Source organism: Physcomitrium patens, chromosome 3 (assembly GCF_059467195.1).
Source record: "Physcomitrium patens ecotype Gransden chromosome 3, ASM5946719v1, whole genome shotgun sequence".
NCBI classification, from domain to species: domain Eukaryota; kingdom Viridiplantae; phylum Streptophyta; class Bryopsida; order Funariales; family Funariaceae; genus Physcomitrium; species Physcomitrium patens.
Window position 1 is genome coordinate 18,072,627 of NC_143412.1, and position 22,938 is coordinate 18,095,564.

At 36.3% G+C, this 22,938-nt stretch overlaps 4 protein-coding genes and 1 long non-coding RNA gene across 7 annotated transcripts; 2 read left to right on the top strand and 3 right to left on the bottom strand.

Moving 5' to 3' along the window:
* Positions 1 to 293: 293 nt before the first annotated feature.
* Positions 294 to 2,243, bottom strand: LOC149989542 (uncharacterized). Of its 2 annotated transcripts, none has more exons than XR_016502212.1 (3): positions 1,767 to 1,899; positions 1,254 to 1,306; positions 294 to 1,107 (listed from the first exon to the last, which is right to left on the bottom strand). It is a non-coding gene; the product is annotated as an uncharacterized LOC149989542 (long non-coding RNA). The 2 variants fall into 2 exon arrangements; XR_016502213.1 differs by adding an exon at positions 2,105 to 2,243 and having other exon boundaries at positions 1,082 to 1,306; positions 1,837 to 1,899.
* On the top strand, positions 1,457 to 4,424 carry LOC112279857 (uncharacterized). The gene is made up of 3 exons (XM_024514592.3): positions 1,457 to 2,157; positions 2,373 to 3,250; positions 3,542 to 4,424. Exons 1-3 carry the CDS (start codon positions 1,593 to 1,595, stop codon positions 4,148 to 4,150), a joined length of 2,052 nt encoding a protein of 683 aa, XP_024370360.1. The 5' UTR covers positions 1,457 to 1,592; the 3' UTR covers positions 4,151 to 4,424.
* LOC112280167 (uncharacterized) lies at positions 3,416 to 7,156 on the bottom strand. Its single transcript, XM_024515318.3, has 6 exons — positions 6,384 to 7,156; positions 6,000 to 6,072; positions 5,538 to 5,601; positions 5,281 to 5,310; positions 4,392 to 5,069; positions 3,416 to 3,998 (listed from the first exon to the last, which is right to left on the bottom strand). The coding sequence occupies exons 1-5, from the start codon at positions 6,567 to 6,569 to the stop codon at positions 4,886 to 4,888; spliced, it is 537 nt and encodes a 178-aa protein (XP_024371086.1). The 5' UTR covers positions 6,570 to 7,156; the 3' UTR covers positions 3,416 to 3,998; positions 4,392 to 4,885.
* Positions 7,157 to 7,303: 147 nt separating this feature from the next.
* Positions 7,304 to 9,838, top strand: LOC112280165 (tRNA-dihydrouridine(16/17) synthase [NAD(P)(+)]). Its single transcript, XM_024515315.2, has 3 exons — positions 7,304 to 8,173; positions 8,502 to 8,608; positions 8,915 to 9,838. The coding sequence occupies exons 1-3, from the start codon at positions 7,397 to 7,399 to the stop codon at positions 9,723 to 9,725; spliced, it is 1,695 nt and encodes a 564-aa protein (XP_024371083.1). The 5' UTR covers positions 7,304 to 7,396; the 3' UTR covers positions 9,726 to 9,838.
* Positions 9,839 to 11,002: 1,164 nt separating this feature from the next.
* Positions 11,003 to 14,329, bottom strand: LOC112280166 (ras-related protein RABH1e). 2 transcript variants are annotated; one of them, XR_002969254.3, is made up of 7 exons: positions 13,748 to 14,329; positions 12,757 to 12,827; positions 12,489 to 12,577; positions 12,265 to 12,376; positions 12,055 to 12,145; positions 11,459 to 11,666; positions 11,003 to 11,272 (listed from the first exon to the last, which is right to left on the bottom strand). XR_002969254.3 is itself a non-coding variant. In XM_024515316.3 (6 exons), exons 1-6 carry the CDS (start codon positions 13,868 to 13,870, stop codon positions 11,520 to 11,522), a joined length of 633 nt encoding a protein of 210 aa, XP_024371084.1. In that variant the 5' UTR covers positions 13,871 to 14,329; the 3' UTR covers positions 11,003 to 11,519. The 2 variants fall into 2 exon arrangements, 1 of the variants encoding a protein (XP_024371084.1); XM_024515316.3 differs by having other exon boundaries at positions 11,003 to 11,666.
* Between the last annotated feature and the right edge of the window lie 8,609 nt (positions 14,330 to 22,938).

Consider the following 22,938-nt stretch of genomic DNA (forward strand, 5'->3'; position numbering starts at 1 on the left):
TACATTTTTTAAGTGTTACAATTTTCTTATACCATAGATTGTAATTATGTTTAAATATTGATAATACACCTTTTTAAAGATCATTCTCTTAGAAAGTATGCATGCATAATTTGGGATTTTATTAAAAGTTCTCAACAAACAAACAATCTTCAATTGATGATTTAAATCTTATGCCAAAATTAATGTTTTTATAAACTTTGCATTCTATTTTGCACATTCTTTACAATTTTTTTTAATACATTATTTAAAAAATCATGTATCAAAGATTTTAAAAACGTGTGCTCTAAAAATAAAATAACGTGTTTTAAGCTTTAACAAATAATTGATTTCATTGATACTAAAGCTTTATAATGTTACTTTGCTGCAAGTCTTGAGGGCTACAAGCTTCCATGAAGCCATTGTGTGCTGCTTACTTCGGCAACTTTAGATTTCAACTCTGCGAAGAATGGAACATGCAATACCTCGAATTCGAGCACTATTAATTCATCACCCATTGATTTGCAAGGTTTTGGATCCATGCTGCTGTGAATCAAGATCATGGACTTTGCTTCGATTTGTGGCTTGATCTGATCAACTTGATACTAAAATGAGTGTGATGAAACACAAAATGCGCAAAGTAGGTACTCCGGGTTCTGCGACAAACCGATGTCGGTAGTATTAACTGTTGGAATTTGTACCAGTGGAACGTCGTGTGACATAAAAATCCCAGAAATGAGAAACCAGATGGCGCAACTGTTTCAGTGTTTAGCGAAGGAAATGTTCGTTCATCCTCGCTCGATTCAGTTGCAACGGAGACATCAACAAAGGGAGTTGCCTTCCTCTCTTCAATCTGATATTTTTTCTCCAAATAGCGTTTCTGCAATGGTCATTCACTACAACATGACGTGGCGCGCAGAGATTGAGAAAGCCGAATGGTAGGTTATTTGCATGCTTCTTCGCAAGGGGTTTGTGTCCGCACCCCTTTGTCTCACCGTCGAGGTTCTTCAGTACGCTCTCAAGCGACAACGGATGTGGTCATGACTGTTACCCAGCTCTTGGATCGTCAGATTTCAATTTTTTCTGCCTCCCGGGGCTGTTGCAGTTTACGTGCATCCAACACAATTCTACCTGTTGTTCTAAATCCAACGATTTCCATGCCATCAATCGCACGATGCGTGTTCTTAGCAAGCACATCAACATTTTCACACGAAATCACTCTTCGGTGCTTCGGGAGGTCCATGTGTCCGGCATGGATGTGAGATGTGGTTGCTTACCTTGAGGGCTGCTCTGTTGATGAGCGTGAATTCCACCACCATTGTCAACTTTTCTGTCAAAAATAACCCATGATGCGCAGCACAGTCGTTAGAAGGTGACACTTCTTTAATTTATCTTTATTAAAGATGACTCTTCGGTGCAGTAAATGTCGACACGGTGTTCTTCGAGTAACCTTCGAAATGTCACTTTGACACAGAATACAAGCACCAAAGAACCAATTATCTCCGGGTTTTCATCATATAGAGGCAAAAAGAAAAAAAAGAAAAACGAACAAACGAACGGACGATAAATTAAAGTAATAATCAACAGAAATAGTGGGAAGGGGAAAATTTGTGGGTATGGCAACCCCAGTGCCTGGAGAAGACAATCACAGCACTACAGAACAAGGCCCTCAGATTTCTGGCCCTGAGTCGGAAACATCAGTTTCGAGACATGTAGATTTGACCCTCAATGCTGCAACTCCGATCCCAATCTACAACCCATATATGCAACAAGTGGGGCCACAGAATTACCCTTCATTCCAAAGAGCAGATTCTCATCAATCATACTATGATCAGCAAGATTACGCGTCTAACAGCATACATGAAGGAAACGTGTACACGGCACCAGCGGAGTTGCGTCGCGGTTACCAAGAATACCATCCACCTGCGGAAGAGCAGATACAAGGATATCGGGGACGTCAACAACAAAATAACTTGGAGCGAGCAGAGGGTTATGTCGACAGTGAACAGACCGCATTTGAAACTAGACAGCAAGAGCAACTAGTACTACCTCGGACATTATCTCATATGAGGCAGAGAATCAGGAGGCGGAACAGGACAAACAGGGGGCGTGTTTCAAATAACCGCACCGTCGCTGCAGGCGCTGCGAACAGAGAACGTAGCGCTTCGACCAGCATCACAGGTGATTCGACAGCGTGCAACTTTGGTTTCTTCATCGCTAACATTCCTCATGTTGCACAAGCATTGGAGGTGTTTTCACGATTCTAGAGATATCATAAAGAAATTCCGAACCTTTCAACTTTTGACCTGCTTTGAAGGAGAAAGTGAGAAAGGAAGATATCACTGACTGCGATGGGTCTTTTGTTATCACTTCTTTCTGATTTAATCTATGTCCAGGGTCTGTGACAAGTGGATTCATGCCACAAACTCCCATCGAAATTGAAGGGAGTCAAGAAAGGTTGTCCCGATTAACTTCAGCAGTGACAGAAATCGAAGAACCGTTAGGCATAGGGGACAGCTTTAAATGCAACATTTGCTTTCAGAAGGCGAACGAAGCAGTGGTTACATGCTGCGGCCATCTCTTCTGCTGGCCGTGCCTGTACAGATGGCTACATGTGCATTCATACCACAAGGAGTGTCCAGTCTGCAAAGGGTCAGTGGCCGAATACAACATTACGCCAATTTATGGGCGTGAGAATGCTCTAGCTGAGGCCGGAATGCAGGATGGACTAGGGACTGAAACAACACCTCCGCGCCCTGTTGCAAGGAGAGTAGAGAGCGCAAGGCAACAAAGAGATAGAGAGAGGCGTGACCGAGAACTTCGGGAAGCAGAAGCTGGGGAGAGAACTAACCAAGAGCATGAGCAAGTCTTACAGGTTGAGAGGGTAGCTACAGAAACTGAAGGTCAGCCACAGGCACGCAGTTTTGACATCCCAAACTCCGAGGTCACACCCCTTAGAGGTGTGGATATCCTGCAGGCAGGTGCGGAAATTGTATCCAGATTGCAGGACATGGAGCGTGGCATGAATGAATGGGATAGAGCGGAAAACGATCCAACAGAACGGTCTCAAATCAGCCACTGGCGGGGTAGACTACCCTTTACACGCGAGCAGCTCCGGCAAACTTCGGCAAACTCTCACTCAAGGAGTGCCACACATGAGGATCCAGTGGTAACAGGCGGGGCAAGACAACAAACACTGTCACCCAGTGCCCCTCTGTCACAAGAGTGGGAGCATATAATAAACAACGCTCGTCTCGTGATGGATCCATCAGAGGTAATCCACAGAACATACAGGACGACAGGGTGTGTTTCATGTGACATGCACGGTTGACGGTTTCCTTTCATAGGCTGCATCGTCACAGTGACCAGGATCCTGTAACCAGTTTTTTGTTTGCTTGAAAAATCAAGGTGAATTCAATTAAGTCATGCTTTTATAGGATTTTTCAAAACAGGTGCCACTTTACCCATAAAACAATTTGAACAGCAAAACTGGGTAATTTTTACGCCAGCCAAAATCCACTTGGTAGCAATTCTATCCTCTCTGAAACCAGGCTAATTTGTGCAGGCCGCTTCATGGATAGCATTGATGCATGCATTCCTAGCAAACACGGAAGAGAACTCAGACCCCAACACCGTGGCCGCACAACAAAGGAGGCAAATCATAGCTTCTGCTGTTTCCCAACTATCTCAACCACAGGAAGACTCCATCAGCAGCTTGGCAGTCAACCCCTCGCAAGTATCAGACTGGATCACCACCATGCGCACCCAACTCAACAATATCGCGCAACTATTGCAGAACTTGGAGCGACCGATTGAAGGAAACCTAAGGCCCCAATCCACAGCTACTCTAGATGTAGGAAACCTTATCACAATCCAGCTTGATGATACTGAAGGTCTAAACCCAAGTGAATTTCTTGCTGAGCTGAATGCAACCGCATCACCACAGGAAATCACCTCTGGTTCTGAACAAAATCCAAATCTTGTTGAGTCGTTAAATGCTGCTTGGGGACGGGAGAGCGATCCTGAGAGAATTGTGCCATTTACTCAATCGGTTAGAAGGCCCAGGAGGAGGATGGAACATGAAGAAGCTTCACAGGTGATTTCTCAGGAAGGAGCAGAAGCACCTCATGAGGACCAATTGCAATTGACCCGCAAACGGAGGAGATTGGATTGATGTTTCTTCAAAATACAAGATACCCCCTGAAAGACTCATTGACTTGTATCTATATGTTCCAGAAATCCCATTGGAACAACACAGAGATTGCGTAGATGATTCTACTCCTCAGCACAGTCATCGAAGCGAACAAAACCTTCACAAAATGTGACATGTACCTTAGATTCTGACAGGTGGTCTATGTAAGTGACAAAGGTGGTAAAGATTTTATGTATAAAGGTAATAGTGGAGTTACACATACCTCAAGGCCCCCAAGAGAGGTTTTTCATCCTTATTTGGCAGCTCCCCCGATCCAAAAGCCTACGTTCCGATTAAAATCGCTGCAATATAGCTTTCACTGACAACTAGTATAGCACCTGCCTGACTTCTGGAACAAATACTTCTGATCCTGAAACCTTATGAATCGATTCAATTTATAATTCCAAGTAAGAAAACTTCTAGCTAAAGAGCAGGTGAACCCCATACGATGTAGCCAACGTACATGAAGATTCACATTCCCTCTCTCCAGTTCCTAAAAAGAGGGAAAACTAGAAAAAAAAGTTGGACTGTGCTTGCAGAAGCGAAGATGTTCTCAATCACTACCCTCACTCGAGTAAGTCGTGTAAGTCCGACTGATCGCAATTGTTGACGGGGCTCAAGGTCGGAAAATCGACGAATCAAAAATTCATTTTCGAACTAAAATGAATTAATCTACTCAAGATTGAAATAAAAGATGAAACTAATAATATTCTGAATTCAGACCGAACCCAATACAATCAACAAACCAGCGACCACTAGCCAGAGCATGTGAACCAACTGTAACGATTGAGCAGCACGAACTGCAGTTGTGGAGCCAACGTTTGCATCCAACTCCCACACATTACAGTATCCATCATGAGCTACTTCTACTCCTGCACACTTCGCGTCAGCAGCTCCACACCTGTACATACTTACAAAAATTAGAACACTGATGTTGAAAGTTTCAACAAAATAAAGTTGCATAGCAAACCCAAGTACAATGTAACACTAAAATAATCAGATCTGCATCTGCAACAGAACTATATGGTGCAACTAATGATGCCATGATTCAAAAACAATAATGAATCGCCTTTACCACACGCCATAGAGGAAAGGTATGTGCTGGAGCTTACCAATATGTGATATTATCTGTCCCACAAACCCTGCAGAAGAACACAAAAAGATATCCCATGCTTCAGAAACGATTACATTACATTAAGATCTCCTCAACGACAGAAGAGGAGGGGTAGAAATGTGAATGACCCAACGAACTTATCAGCGAGCATGGAAATAGACAGATCATCCATGAAGAACCGAGCATTTCTTTGAATATTTTCCTTCAAACTAAAAAAAGAAAAAGAAAAAGAGATTAAAGAGAACAGATATGTACGGGTCAGCTCTGAAGCATTGCACAGGGCACGATGTCAACTTTTTCATTTTATGATTGCAAAGTTCTGTTTCAGGACAACACCACAGTCAGTCCTTACGCATACATGAACTAACCCTACCAGTCCATCTAAGGGGCTATCAATGATCCCCTGCCCAATCCACGTAGGATGAACACAAAAGATGTGCGCAATAAGCCAAAGAAATGACTGAGCAGATCGGAACCTACTGAGACTAATTAACATCATTTCTTACATACAGGAAAATGGATCAAACTACGCGCTGAAAGAACTCTGCATGACATGAGATCTCAATTCCAGCAAGGGTTGGCTTGATATTGTGAGTAAAACCCACTACTTATTTGAATGCACGGCGGAGCTTTTACTACTAGTATGTGAGAGTTTGAAATGCGCATTCAAGTGATGTTTTAACCAGCCTCAACCAAATGGATAAAATGTTGTACTACCTGTCGGAGTATCACTGGCGCCACCGCCAGAAGCAACAGATGCCACACCTTGCGACAATTGTCTGTACTGTGTCTGCATTCACACAATAGCAGCCCGATCAAAAATTGAAGGTGGACCCTAGCGATCCCCCGCGTGTCGGCAAAAGCACAGCGTAACAAATCGAATAACAAGCAAATCACTGTGCTCCTACATTAACAAGCCTTGTTGGATAAGTATAAATTCATTATTCAAAAAATCCCTATTCCTCCACAATCGACCATACAGCGCCCACGATCAGATTTTCCTGATCGTGACACCAAACCTCGTAACAGTTACTTGCCATGCAAAGGAATGCCCCGCACCGCTCGCAAACACCCAAATAGCTTCGAAAACACAGCTCGTACCTCAAAGGGAGAATGACATGGAGACGTATCTGCCAAAACTACACCCAACGTCCCCTCCCCCGCGTCCCCGCTAACCGAAGACCACGTTTCCTCCACAGCAGCATAATTCACGTTCGCAAAGAAAAAAAGCATCAGAGACGCGACGCAAAACAAAAGACGGAGCTGCTTCGACCCCGGCGTCGCCATAGGAAAACTTATCTAAGAAAAAATCACCACCAGGGCAACAGAATACCCCTGCACGCTCCTCGTCGAACTCTCTGAATGCAAAAAAAATTGCCCCGCGATCCACAAACTCTCCTAGGGTTACAAACGACGTCAAGGAGATAACAAGCCAATTCTCCAGTTAACTCCACGACGCAACATCACGGCCAGTGCTCATATTCACAACCACTCGTATGCAAGCAACTGCCAAGGAATTCATCGTTCACTCGCAATCCAAGCACTCGTTCTCGCGGAACTTGCAAATTTGGATCCCGCGTGGGGTCGACCGCACCCGCGCTTACCTCGGATTCACGAGATTGCGACCGAACCAGTTTGGTCGTTGCCGGCGAAGACTTTGAGTAATTAGTGATGTAGAGCATGAATGAATGAAACTTACGAATGGATGTGTGATGAACTAATGACTTACGAATCAGGTTCGAAGTAGTCACCACTGATGGATGTGTTTGACTGAATTGTGGTTGGATGTTTGAACGGAGTTGTGGAGTCTCGTCAGCAGACCCAGACTTCTCGTCCAAAAACGGACGGAGATCTCGGCTTTTCAGTCGGCATCGGACGGCGGGGGCTCTGCAACAAAAAGCCCAGAGTGCCGAGCTTTACAAGGCATGATCTTCGCCGCCAGGAGCTGATCAATTGATATGGGACATTTCCACAAACAATAAGCTGGATGATTCCACGTTTAGGGTTTTGGAGCTTCTGGACCACTGGTGATTCTCCCCAACTTGCTGCAATACGGCAGTTGTTATTGAGCTTGTCGTGTTCGTTGGAATCCCTTTCACTGGCAAGGTTTATGGATGAGGGCAGCTGCACGAGCCGGCGAGTTCCTGCGCCGGAAGCGCTCTGTTAGCGGTCTCCTCTCCAGCTGCGCCAAACGTTGGGAGTCGTCGGGGAGCGCCTCGTCTGCTGGTGGGGCGGAAAGACTTCAGTCGCACAATTTGCTTCCCAATGGTCAGGGAGTTGGTTGTGGCAGGGTTTCGCATTTTGGAGTTAGTCCATTTGAGAGGTTTTCAATGAGGAGCTGCTCTGGTGTCGCTCGGGTTTTAACTGCAGACATGGATTCGACATTAGAAGCTGGCCCGGGGGACTTGGGTGACGGGATTACAGCGAGTATGAACTCTACGGAATCGAATTTAGATGTAGAGAAGAAAAACGTCGATTGTGTTGACAGGGGTACTGGTAGAATTGCTGCAGAGCATGTTCAGAATAATCCAGCGTCTGAAAGCCCTGATGTGTCATCTGCGAGCGGGCGAGAAAAGATAGAATTAGCACAAGAGGCCGAGGGCATGAGGGAACTGGTGGAAGGTGCCGACATTGAGGATGTGAATTCGGCAAAGAGGTTGAAGGTGGAGGCAGCTTTTGCTGTTTTGCCTCATGCTGCAAGGGCGTGGGATCATTGGAACAAGCTTGGCGCGCCCAAGTTGATGGTGGCTCCTATGGTGGATCAGAGTGAGCTTCCGTTCAGAATGTTGTGTAGGAAGTATGGAGCCACGGCTGCCTATTCGCCCATGTTACATTCTCGATTATTCGCCCAAGATGCTAAATACCGGCTTAAAGAGTTCTCTACATGCCCTGTAAGTGAAATCATTTTGTCCTCGACCGTGTTTCTTACATAACTTGCAACAGTATAGTAAAATAAGTAAAATTAAAACCATAAGAAGCTTCATCAACGAAGTAGGATTTAATCTTCTTTAGTTGTCAGTGCAATTGGACCAATTAGAAGGAACATGTTATTTCATTCTTGAAGGGTGATTTTTTTGATCGAAACCACATTATGCTGATTGTCTCCTTCTCTTGCATTGAAATCAAAACGAGCATTCTTTATTTCTGGGTAAACACTGTGCAATTAGTGGATCCCACAAAGACTTTTAAGGACTTACGTTTTGGTTGACGACATGCCAGGAGGATCGCCCCCTTTTTATTCAATTTTGTGCCAACAATCCGGACACGTTGTTAGAAGCAGCCAAGTTGGTGCAAGATGATTGCGATTATGTTGACATCAATTTTGGGTATGGACCAACTTCCTTTCCAGCCTTGCTTCACCTTTGATTTAGCACTTCACTTCATCTTGGTGCTGACCGTCATTGTCCAATTCCTTACATTCTCTTTCTATTCAAATGCTTGTCTGGAAAGTTCTTTCAGCATCTTCATATTCTGTCGATTCTTTGAAGCCTATGTGGTAAAGGGGTGGCCAGTGGAAATCGGAGCTCTGATACCCTTGTACTTGTGTATATGGTATAGAGTTAGTTCAAAGCAAGGTGCTTTAAATTACTTACTCAAGTTACGGTCACTTATGACCATTGTTTGTAAAATAGGTGCCCTCAACGCATAGCCAAGAGAGGCAATTACGGAGCGTTCCTCATGGATGACCTACCTTTAGTCCGATCTCTGGTTGAGAAACTCTCATCCGGCTTGACAACTCCTGTTTCCTGCAAAATTCGAATGTTCCCAAAGTTGGAAGACACGCTTGCTTACGCTCGCATGATAGAGGAGGCAGGTTGCTCCTTACTGGCCGTTCATGGGCGCACGCGCGATCAAAAAGACGGTAAAAGTATTAGAGCTGACTGGGGAGTTATCAAGGCTGTCAAATCAGCTCTTCGCATTCCAGTTGTAGCAAATGGGAATATCCGGTGGCTTGAGGACGTAGACGAATGCATAAGGGCGACGGGCGTGGACGGTGTAATGTCAGCAGAATCTCTACTCGAGAACCCTGCTCTTTTTGCCGGTTACAGGATGAAACCTCTCGACTCTTCCGCTGCGGAACCAGACGATCATGATAAAAAGTACTCGCTCAATGAACCAACACTAGTCCTGGAATATTTAGACTTTTGTGACAAGTACCCAGTTCCAGCTCGGATGATCCGTGCTCATGTGCACCGAATGTTAGGCCCATGGTTTAGACAATATCCACACCTGCGCGAGGAGCTGAACAAGCAATTTAGTATTACTACAGAGTGGCTGAAGGGACTAGTTCACAGGCTCCTCGCTGAACACGAAGCGTCGGAGATATTGAGGCAGACTGGCGCTTTAGATCAGGTTCGTGAGAATGGAGTTGCTCAGCCTATAATAATCGATGCGTTGTCTGATTCTTCTGCCTTGCAAACTGCCAATGCAGTTGTTAGCTGAAGCCAATTGGGCCCTCTTTCAATATCGACTGTGCTGGATATGCTTGATAGCAACGTTTATGGACATTCTTTTTAGTATGTGTAAGCAATTAAGACTGTCTTTTGCTTGTCCAATTCTCCTTTATCCCCGAAACGCCGAAGGAGCTGAATAGTGGTTGATGTGCTGAGAATGCACATAAAAGAGAAGTTGTCTTTTCATGTCTATGGATTTCAATTCTCACACTTCAATTTTTCAAAAAAATAAAAGAATTTCTTGTTATACTTGGGTGATAACTTAAAAGTTAATACCATACCATAATTTCTTGTTATACTTGGGTATTAACTTTTATGATACAGGAATGAAGAGAAAACTCTATCTGCTGTTAAGTTAAAATAAATAGAACTGCCAAAGTATGTGCCATTCCTAAACAAAGGTTGAGAATTTTCTGTCATTTGATGTATTTATTTGTTTTGAATCAGTTGGAATTTTTGTTGTGCACAGAAAAGCTATTTACTGATAATGAGATGGTGTTTTTGCAAGTTATGCAGAGCTTTTTGTTAACAATTTCTTTGATTTTGGCCAATGAGAAGGCTTCTTTGTCTCTTTGTCTTATACCTAAACTTCCTTATCATACATAATATGGTCATGACACATTTCTATTTGGTATTAACTTTTTTATATTAAAACTCTTATGTTTCCTTCCTTGCTTCTTTTTTTTCTTTTTTAAGTAAAACTAAATTGACCAGCACAAACTTGTGTATTTAGAATTTTATTTTCTTTTAAATTATTTGATTTCATCCAATTAAAATCCTGAATAAAATACCATATTTGTTTTTTATTTGGTTCAAACGTAAACAATTATTTTTGTGGAATATCCGTGAAATTTGGTTAATTTAATTATCTAATATAATCATTTAAAATGTCTATCATATTGATAGTAATTTATTTGTATACTTTTATTTAGTAGGATAATAGATTTTGTACTTCCACTAACATTCTGATGAATTAGAATAGATTTGATAATAATTGGTCAATATTATCTTTATATCATTGATATAAAAGCTATCATTAATATTTACCACGGGGTAACATTTTAACATCAAAATCTAAGTCAAAATATACATCAAGTCAATCTAATTAGACACATAATAAATCAAGCTTGAAGTTCTCAGAAAGAATTTTATTTTGACTCTTGATCTTCAGATTAGCCGTTGATTTAGTTTTGTTTGTGATAAAAGCCCCATATCATGATTTCACTACATTTATAACAGTTTTTTTCAAAAGAAATTCGCATTCAATTTGCAAGTTTGAAAGAAGGTATTAATTTCGAGGACTTGCAAAGGCGAATCCAAACAAATTTACACTAAATTCTAAATGTGTAGTTTTGAAAAATATAGCTAATCCTAGATCTATCATGAATTGGTGGCATGATGGGAAACTGGCAAATTATTTGTAGCCTATGTGAATGTGCATGGAATGAATTGCCACCTCACCTATGCATATAGCTATAGGCAAGGAAAGTTGGTCATGTGAATGTCTGTTCCAAAATGCTAGTTTATCGAAAAATCCTGATAAGTGGCAAGACCATATGTCAGCAAAACCTTTTTGTACAGCGTTTATCCTATTCACAACCTCTCACAGCGAAGACTTCAAAAATGAAAGCATCCAGGTTTCAAGCTCTTGAGATCCTATTGGCAAGTCCAGAATGGCAGGAAAGGTTAGGCGGACGCAGAAGGCATTGCTGCAGGCCCTACCTAGAGTTCCTCTCGTGAGTTGCACCACGTTCAGAGCAATTCCGTCCTCACCCACAGGTTGTCAACACGCACAACCACCAGCAGTTTGACCTTCTGATTGTGTGTTATTCGACGTTGTTTTCAAGTTGATATCCACGTAATCATCCTGCTTTGACGGATTCACAGACTCCATTCCAGGTAACGCTCCAGCGATTTTCCGGAAAAGGCTCTGTTCACATGAATTCGTTGGAAGAGTTATCACCTCTATGTACACATCGAAGTCTTGCAAATGAGTGTACGCCAGTTCAGAGAGTTGAAGATCCATATTCATAGGAAACAAAATGTTTTGCGACAACAGACGCCCAGCAAAACATACTGTCCGCGACTTTCTGACTACCATCTGGAGAACTGCTGGAACTCTTTCATTGAAACATTGTGTAAATTGCCAAAAGTTCATGGCAGTTGGACGTAATCACAGCTCATATCTACTGACATGCGCGTGCTTCATGTTTCACCTCCGAAAGAATGTGTACATTATGTAGGAAAATTCTTGATAGACAGTTCTAAGTGGTTCACTCTACATTTGGAGACCTTAGAAGGAAGGAAAATGCACTGGCCTTGATATTAAATCCCGCTTTAGCACTGGTCTCAATCATGAGTGCGCTAAGCTCCCGGGCTTTGGTTTCACCTTCTTCAACTGAGACTTGCCTGTACAATCACCAGTCAGATTAATTTCAAGATTAGAGAAGTCTCAGAATTCTACTTTAAAAATACCATGCATTATAAGAAAAGCTGACAGGTAGGCGAGTGCACTTTGGAGTGGTTACCTCTTATCCACGAGATCGGTCTTGTTGCCAACAAGCACTAAAACCACATCCTTTCCTCGCTCGGCACGAACCTCCTCTACCCAGCGAGCGGTGTTAACAAAAGACTGCCTATCTGCGCAAGTATTTCAGGTATAGGTTGATACGATTTACCATCTTTCTAAAAGTTTGATAAACTTGCAAAAAACAGGGGAGAACTTGCAAAAGTGCATCATGAAAGAACTTACTGGAAACATCATATACAATAACTGCCACGGATGAGTCGCGGATATAACTGGGAATGAGGCTTCGGAATCGCTCCTGTCCTGCTGTATCCCTGGATATTCAACATGATGCACTTTAGTTAGTGAAAGCAGAGATCATCAATTTGAGTGAATATAGCATGACTATGCAGAGACCAGAATCGTCGACGGACCATAGCATAATACACTGCATTATTGCATATGATGGAAAGAAAGAAATACTTTTAGATTTCACTTGAGAGAAATAACTTACCAAAGCTGTAGCCTAACTGTGCGGTCCTCCAAATACATCGTTTTGGAAAGGAAGTCAATTCCAATAGTTGGCTGAAAAACAGACATCAATAGTGTAAGAGACATTCATTTGAGCTGTACACACACCTATGTGAAACTCAGTGTATAATTTCGAAGACAGAGATATCTTCTACACGCACACGTCGATCAACGAAAATCACCATTACAAAGTGTTCGAAGGAAACTCGCAATCGCCTTGTAAGATAGTTAACAGTGTTGCTAGCAGACACCCATCGTTGGACAACTCGTAACCGCAACGCAAGAGCTACTAGGAAAATCATTCAAATGCCCGCAGGTCATTCTACTATCTACCATTACAGTTCATGCTTATCAATAGAGTGCAGTTTTGACGAGCTCTTCAGCGATGCTTTATCATGAAACAGACCTTCTATATCATCATGATATATGCTTTGCATCAAGTAAAACTTCAAATGACGAGTGGTTAGGTGGAATACGAATAATTTCTCATCAAATATTCTATATCAAGATCTGTTCCAAACATGATGGGCTCCAACTCTCATATAACAACCTTATGAGGACTTTAATTGAACCAAACCATTTATGTAATCACCTCATGCAGACCAAAGGAGGCTATGCGTGTGACACAATTAGCATGACTGACGCGGGAGTTGTGGACTATGAATCGCGCTGATGGCAAAAACAAAAAACTATGAAATAAAAAAAGACTCAAAAAGAAAAAAATAGAATGAAGAAATTGAGCTCAAAATCCAAGCTACCGTCCTTTCTTCTAAGTTGATCAGAAGGCTTGATGCCGAAATTTAGAATTGGTCGACAATACGAAGTTTCATTTCTAATTTAACAAGCATACCCAGATTGGAAATGTGGTTGTATGGAACTTTTCAATCCACCCACAAGGAACAACGAAAGACAGGAGAGCGAGCAACCGAGCGAGCGAGCGAGAGAGAGAGAGAGAATTTGTTGTGATTCATTACCTGGTACGTCTGGTCAAACTTGTCATACATGAATCGAGTAATGATGCTAGTCTTGCCGACGCTCTGATCACCAAGAAAGACCAACTTGTACTTCGAAAGCGGGGAAATGCTCATCGATCCCATCTCAAGCTGCTAGCACTACCCAAGCCCAAGATGACTTACAAGCTTCTTCTTCCTTCGTAATTCGAAAATCCCGTACACCTGTGCCGGATGCCCTCCAAACCCCTCCTAAAACGCTTTCACGAACCAAAGTCCACAAACCCACTAGCTCCGGCTCCCTAAATCACACCTTCATCGCAATCAACCCGCGAAAGATCAACCTCTTATCGTCACTACACCCACATCCCAAGAACAACCTTCCGGTTCTAAACTAATTCTTCGCACAGGATCCAACCCACTAGCTCACGCTCCCTCACTAACCCAACAAGACACCTCCCTCGGAAACTTGGCACGCAACAAAGAAGAACCCAACAATTCTCTTCCGATCTCCGTCCTTGATTCCTGAAACAACAAAAAGGACAATACGAGATCCAGAATTTGTGAAGCTAATCCAACAGGAACACTCACGAATTCACCCACTTCCAGTCAGAATACAAGACTTCCTCACGTCACCAATCTTAGTAATACCGATGCGGCTCAATCCGCGTCGGTCTAAGAGATTTGGGCAGAACACGCAGTCTACGATGGATCGATCAAGAGCGCGTGTAATAGGAAATCAAGGACAGAGTGGGGGGGCCAGGTGAGAGCGACGGAGGAAGGAGCCAGTCGTGATCTGTTTCGTTCGATTCTGTTCTGTTCTGTTCTTGGCAGAAGCAGCAGTGGCGTTGAAATAGCAGAGACGGGGGAGGAGGTGGGGGCGATGGATCGATCGAAGGGGGGATCTCACCGCAGACAAAGTGTTGCGCACGACATGACACTCTCAATCAATAAATCTGGCGACGCCATCTCCCTCGTCCCTTCTCGTCTCCGCAGCAGCAGCCCGCCCAACGCACCACCACCGCTACGTTCCCGGTCCAGCTGGCAACCATAGTGGCTGCCGACTCTGACGTGGTCTTATCCGACGTGGCTCTTGACGGGGTCCCTCCACACTTGATGTGGAGAGAAAAATAACACGGCGAGAATGTAACGGACCCGGTCGTTTAAGTAGTCTACAGGCGTCTTGGCTGGGGGAGGAGTAAGTTTGTGTCAGTGTTATTCCAAAGTCGCAAAAGCAGTGCCTGTTACTTGCAAATAAACTAGAGTTGTGACGATGATGGTTTGAAAGTTAACTTTACTTGAATTTTACAATACGTGACTCTAGAGGATGTGTTTTGTGTAAATAATTCTTATTAATTTATTTACTTTGGCACAAATGCAACACACTATTTAATATTAATTTAGGGGAATGTTAAATAGATCCATGTTTTTATTAAATAGATCCACCTTTGATGAAGAATATGATAATCATGATAAATGTGGTTGGTTTTTATTGGTTGTAGATCCAGTAATAGGAAAATGAATCTAGAAATCATTATCTTCTTTTTATGATGGTTAGGAAGGGTGGGTCAATTTAGAAAAAAATTGGATCTGTTTAACATTCTCCTAAATTAACTAATCAATAAGAGTATTCTTTTGAAAAATTCTTTGAAACTTAAAATTGCATTAATTGCAAATTTATGTTTATTTTTTATTTTTATATTAAGAAATATCAGATTCAAACTTATAAATAAAAATTCACTACTTGTTACTTTGTATTTTTTCTTGTCAATGACTTAATTTAATCTTTGAATTAACTTGGTGTTTACCAATCTTATTTCATTTATAGTTGCAAATCAATTTGTCACTTAAAAATTGTATTCATCTTATTAAAGTCCTTTGCATCTTAATTTGTGTTACATTATTGTATTTAAGTTTGTATCTAAATTAGAATTTTTTTGGATTCTTAAAGGTCTTTTATATAAATTAAAAAAAATATATATATAAATATATATTTATTTTATTATTTTATCTATAAAAATATAATTTAAAAAATAATAAAATCATAATTATTTATTATATTTTTTTATTTTTAAGAGTTTATTTTATAATTTAATTGATATAATTATTAATATATATATATATTTATATATATATATATATTTATATATATATATATATTTAAACCTCAATTATTGAATTCTTTTAAAATTTACATAAATTATAATGGTATCTTTCAATTTACTTTTTTTTTAAAAGTAGTTTAAACTTTATTCTTATATTAGATTAAGGTTATTTGCCAAATCTTTCATTACAAGATTATCAACTTTTGAGAAGTCAAAAACATCAAGTCATGAATGATAACCATAATTAGTAAAAAAGATGATTGTTATGTAGAAGAATAAATTGTATTATTATAAAAAAACTTTGCTAATAGTAAAACAGTTGTCTAACCATCTTTTTAGTAGTTGATAGAATATCTCAAATATTATTCTAAAACTTCGTTTATGTACTTCATTTTTCCATTGATTTGAAGATAAAAAGCCAAAGTTAGCTTTACATCTACCTTTAGAATCTTAAAAAGGATACAAAGTTTATATTCTTTTGTCTACTTAGTATAGATTAGAATGTTATCTAGATAATAGATGGCAAAATAATCAAGAAACTCACAAAAGATATCATTCATTAGATGTTGAAAAGTAGTTGATAGATTTGTGAATGTAAAATGCATAATATTATATTCAAAATATTCATACTTGGTTGAAAATATTATCTTCTATTCATCTCTTTCTTTGATATATATATATATATTCTTTGTAGATCTTTTTTTGTATAGATCTTTGCTTAATAGAATTGATAAAAAAGTCTTGAAATCTAAAATAGATAATACTTATTTTTAATGGTAATCCTATTGAATCTTAGATAGTCTATACACATTTACAAAGATCCATTTTTTTTTCTTTATAAATAAGATAAAATGTCTTGCTAGAGATTTAAAATGGTATATGAAGTTTTTAGCTAAGTTCTTATTAACTTATTCCTTGAATGCATCAAACTCATTTTCCAATTAATTATAAATTGATCCAAATAGTAATTGAGCTCTATCTTAAAGATCAATAGAACAATCATAGAAACTATATTTTCAAAGATTATCTACGTTTCTTTTTTTGAAAACATCTTAATAATCTTAATGTTAACTTGAAATTTTATGTGAAGTTTTTTTTTCATTAAAAATAAGTCTGGCCTATATAACAAAAGTTGATCCTTCTTTTTATATATGCATAAAAGCTCTTGCACCTACCAACAAGGATTTGGTTGTATTTGACTTATAGATTTTTACTCAACTAGTAAGATCTTTTATTAAACTATAAAAAAAATAAAAGTTGCAAAAAGTTTAGTCTATTTAAGGATTATATTTGTCTAGCCACAATAATCCTAAAATAATTGGATCAAATGGAGATCTAATGACATTAACTATTACCAAGCTATTATGATATTTAATTGCTATAACTATTTTTTTTTTATAAATAATGTCTTTAATAGACAACAAACGACCATCTATGACTTCTACATTCATAAGTTTATTTTTTTTAATTAAAGATATTTCTTGTTTGTTAACAAAGGCTTTATTTATAAAACAAGTTGAGGCTTTTGAATCTAAGAAAGTAAAGATTTTGTGATTTTTAGGTTCTAAATAAACTTCTATTATAAAATAAGGTGAAGAATCTAAAGAAGAAATACGACCTTTACTAAATATTATGTAAGATTTTAATGATTCAATTTTTATTATAGTCGGAAAAACTTGTTTTTTGATACATTTTTCTTTTTAGCAACCATGCTTTTCATTTTGTAATTGTATTGCTTCTTTGAATAATATTGAGAAGTATGCTAAGATTCTTTATAATATGAGCATAAACCTTCCTAATAGTGTTGAGTTTTTCTTACTCAATAAGATGTTTAAAACATGTTGTATCAATTTGCATAGGTTTTAGTCTTAATGAATAAACTTTTGTAAACTTAGAGGCTCTTGCTATGGCTTAATTTGTACATCTCCAACCAAATCTTTGTTTTGGGTGTCTTTCAAAGAATCAATTACTACATGCAATGACTTAAATAATAAATTTCTTTAATAATCTTGCTTTTAGCATTGCCAATAGTAAATCTTTGAAGTTATCTTTTAATCCATATCAAAATTGATTGATAAAGATTTTTTCATTCCAATCTACATTACAAGCAATATTTTGGAATTCAACATTATATATAATAGCTGAATATCAACTTTATTATAGAGATACAAATTTAGTCTCTATTAATATTTTTAATTATTTTTTCTAAAAATATATATAAATACTTTTAAAAATAAATTTAATTTATAAAAAAGATATAAATTTTTTTCTATCAAAGGTGCAAACTAAGAGAAATTATTCCTAGAAAAAAGTGCACCTATGAATGCAACTTGAGTAAATCCATCATGATAATGAGAAGGATGCAACCTTAGATAGACCTTTATTTATCGTAAAGATCTTCAAAATTTTGATCTTATTCTATCAAATGTCTCAAGCTTACTTATCCTTGCATCTTTCATACTTGAAATAACAAGATTTTTTAGATTTTGTTATAAGCTTTATTTATTTGCTTTAATCAATTGTCCAACTTTTCGAAATAGATTTTAAACTTTATTGTTGTCTTCTTTTATACATATCAAAATACTACTTCTATGGTTGATTTTAGAGACATATAAGATTTTTAACTTTAAAGTATTGACAAACTCATAAAGATTTGTAATAGTTATAAATTTATTCTCACTTTTATTAAAAATAGTATCTATGATTTTTTCTTCTCTATACAATTCAAAAAAAAATCTAAAAGTCAAATTAGATGAAAGTAATCTAAAACTTCTTATATCAAATAAAAGTTTCTATAATGAAAGATGGTCTACTCTCTTTAAAGAAAAAAATCAATGTTAAAAAACTAAAAATGAGTTTTAAAGGTGGATAGTCTACAATCTTCAAAATACAACAACAAGAGTAGAGCAATTCACTTATTTCTAATTCAAAAAATGGACAATGAATAAAAATTCTTACATAACTGTCAAAGATATGAATCTCAAAAAACTAAAATATCAATACATTCTCATGACATTTGAAAAGACTAAAGAATTACTTAAAAATAATATTATATTAAATTAGAATGGCTATTATTAAAGAAAAAAGACTAAAAAGTCTTAAAATAAAATTAAGAACCAAAAAAGCATTGACAAGAGTATAAAAGACTTCACTCTTGCCTCTATATATATTATCCAACTAGAAGCTATGTAATGATGTCCTATATAACCTCTAATATGTATCCAATTTGCAAGACATGTGTCTTAACTTGCAAGACAAGTTTCTTATATATGAACCACATTATTAGCTTCTATCACAAGCTATTCACATGTGCAATACATGGCTAATTTGTTGGCCAAGTTTTTAACCTACCAATCAACTATAAATATGTATAAAATTAAATAGATGTTTATAAAGCTTCTAAAAAGCTTTGCCACATGATAATATTAAATCTACCTATAATTATCTTCTAACTAACACTTCTTATTTAGGTTAATATATAAATCAATGATAATATTTTAATTGGTGCTTCAAGTAGAGTTGGAAGTACAACTACAAGTGGAAAACTAAGTATGTATTTTGATTATGATTTTGCAAGCATATTTGAGGCTTTTTCTTTATTTATGTAATAAAAACATATTAAAGATTGTAAAGAGGATATGGCAAACAAGGCTTTATAAGCAGTTATTGATAAAATTGATCAATTCAAAAAAAAATATTAAAAGATATTTAAGGTGTTACATTCAAGAAATAGAATTCAAGCATGTTTTTGAAAAATAAATTATTCAAATATTTGAATTAGATTCTACTCCAAAAATAAAAAAAATCATACAAAGTCCATTTTAGGACATTTTGAAGGTTTATGGGAGGAATTTTTTCAAGCATTAGAGGATGAATTTTTCTTAAAAGATAGTGATTTGGTCACAAAAAAATAATTTTTTGAGTTGATTGAAAGATCTAAGAAGGAGCTTCAAGCAAAAAAATTGTTGAAGAATTTTGAAAGAAAATATTTTTATTTATCAAAAAATGAGAGGCAATTACTAGATGCAAGGAAAGTGGAACTTTTTCTTCAAGTAATTGATAGAAAGTTGTAAGAGAAGTTAAAAATTTTTCTTGAAGAAAAAGAAGAAGAAGATAAAGAAGAAGAAATGACAAAATACTAGTAGAAAGTAGAAGAGGTAATAGGGTTGCTTGTAAAAAGAAAAAAAAAAATGACCTAGTAGGTATTCAAAGACTATTACAAATATATTAAGTAAAAATACCTTTCAACCATCCTATATCTATGATTCAATCTTCAATAACTATATTAAGGAAAGAAAAAATGAACATTGATGAAATTATATGTGAAATATAAGATTTGTAAATAAATTTATAAAACTTGAACAAAAGGGTGAAATATTAAGAGTATCAATTAAACAAAAGTTAAGACCAATGGAAAATATAGTGCATAGGTGCATGTAATGTGATAGCATAGATCATTTAAGAAAAGAGTATAAAGATTTTATAAAGGTACTACATAAAGAAGTTATTTTTTTAAAGAAGATATGATACACTTAAAAGAGAGTGAAAAAAAATTAAAGACAAACTTTGAAAAAGAAGAAATGAAGGTGCTCACAAGAGAAGTATTTAAAGTCTCAAGCAATAAAACATCAATATATTGGATAGGAGCAAATCCAAAAAAATTTAATTATAAATCTTAAATTTCTAAAAAAATCTAATTCTTTGTGGTCAAATTAATAAATTATGCTAAAAAAAGAAATTTTATAAAAAAATAATTAAAAATATTTTAGAGACAATATTTGGCAAATCATTGGATGGAATAATCCAATAGATAATTTATCTATTCATGCATATATTGGAAAAATTCATCATGAAGCAATAATAAAAAAAAAATAAAAGAAAGATGAAAATAATGAAGGACCATGAAAAAAGACTATAAAAGATAAGAAAGTACAACAACAACAAAAAAAATACTATATATAAAGAGACAATGGAGATTTTTTCTATCAAAAAAAGGGATATTATGAAAGAAAATAAAAAGACCACTGCTTATAAATTACAATCAAATATTGAGGCTACTGCAAATTTGAAGAAAATATTAAAAGAATGAATTTTAGGTGAAAATGTTGAATTTAAAATTAAAAAAATTCTAAGAATTACAAAGCATGAATTTCATGAAGTTATTATTGATACAATAAAGAAAAAAAGACAATCTATAGGAGATACTATGACATCAAGTATACAAAGAATAAAACTACGAGAAACAACATAAATGAAGAAGTTGAAATACAAATTTTTAGAGATGTTTCACAAGTTAGATTTTCAAAAGAAAAAGATGAGATTCAAGTATCTAGTCATTATTCTCAAAATCATTTAATAAAAGCTACTACAAAAAATTTAGTAAAATTAGAAGAATTAAAAGTACCAATTGTAGCATTAATTGATTATAGTTTTGAAATCAATTTGATGTCAAAAGAGCTATATAAAAAGATAAAATGGCCTATTGATGCTAAACATGGATGGATGATAAGATCAGCAAACAATTTAAAGAAAGATTTATATGGAACTTACCTAAATATTAAAGTGATGATAGAAGATTTTATTTATAAATAATATTTTTTTATTCAAGATATGTTTACATATATTATTATATTGGAATAATCATATATTATTGCTACATAAATAGAGACAAAGATTCTATATAATTGTTTAGCCTATACAAAAATAAAAAGCTAAGATAAAAGAAAAAAATTCGATTTTTAATTATTTGTACCAATTATAAAAGAAATTGTGATTAGTTGAGAGACAAACCATTATCAAATAAGAATTTTGAAGATCTTGAGGGTTTTTATTGCATACCATTGTAAAAAGAGATTGCTATGGATTAGAAAAAAAGATATTATCTACTAGACTTATTGAATGAACACAAGATTATTTATTGTCATTAAAGACTATTGACAAGATAAAAAAGATGGAAAAAAATTATATTAAAAATATTAAAAAAAATTGAAAAAAAATAAAAAATTGATTGAAAATGAACTTATTTCAAGAATATTTGAAGAAATATAATTAACATATATTATAGGAGCATTAAATTACTTTTTGAAATTTAGATTATGAAAGAGAATAGAATTGTTAATGTATATTTTAAAGAATTTTATTAAGAAATTCTAAGATTTATAGAAAATTTAAGTTATCAAGAAATATATCTTAAAATTAAGTATAAATTAATAGCAAAAAATATCAAATCAAAGTTGTAACAGAGCATAGATAAGATAATTATATAGATAATTACATCCATAGAAGTTTTTAGAATTAAAATTAGGTTAGTGAAGTAGGTAGAATCCATCGTAGAACATTCTAAAAAGAGTTTAGGATGGATATTTAGATAGGATCTACCATAAAACCTTCTAAAAGAAAGTTTAGGACAGTTATCTAAATAGGGCCTACCATAGAACCTTCTAGAAAAAGAATTTAAGGCAGTTATTTACATAGATCCACTACCTAAGAATATTTTAGAAAATCTAGGATACTAGGATAAGATATAAATAGTACTAGCCATAGCCTTTTGGAGCATCTAGTTAGGTATGGCTTTGAATTCTTTTTCTTAGTAAAGTTTGATTTTGCATCTTTTTGTTCAGATATGTTCTGTTCTATTTCTGTTTTCTCAGATTTTTCTTTCATGTCCTAATCTATTTAATTCCTTTCAGTTTTATTCTCATTTATTTTATCTTATTTTGTGAAGAGGCCTTATGTTATTCTGGATTAAAAATATCTTGGATTTTTGAGTTAATCTAGTCCTGTTTCTTTAGTATCAAAGTGAATGTTAGACTGTTTATTTTGGATAGCATGTCAATAGTCATCATTTAGTCCAAAGTTAGTTGTTGTAGTCACACTAGGTATTATATTCATGCTATCACAAGCTACTCTTAAAAAGTCAATCGGAAGATAAGAAAGTATTATAATAGTAAGATCTAGCAGAGAAATTATAATATAAAAGATATGATAGAACAATCCTAGATAGAGGCTCAAATACAACACCTTTTAGGCTAGATAGCTACTTTGCAAGGAAAAATAAAAGCCTCAAGGATAAGACAGTCAACATCAATTAGGTTGAAATTGAATAAGCCT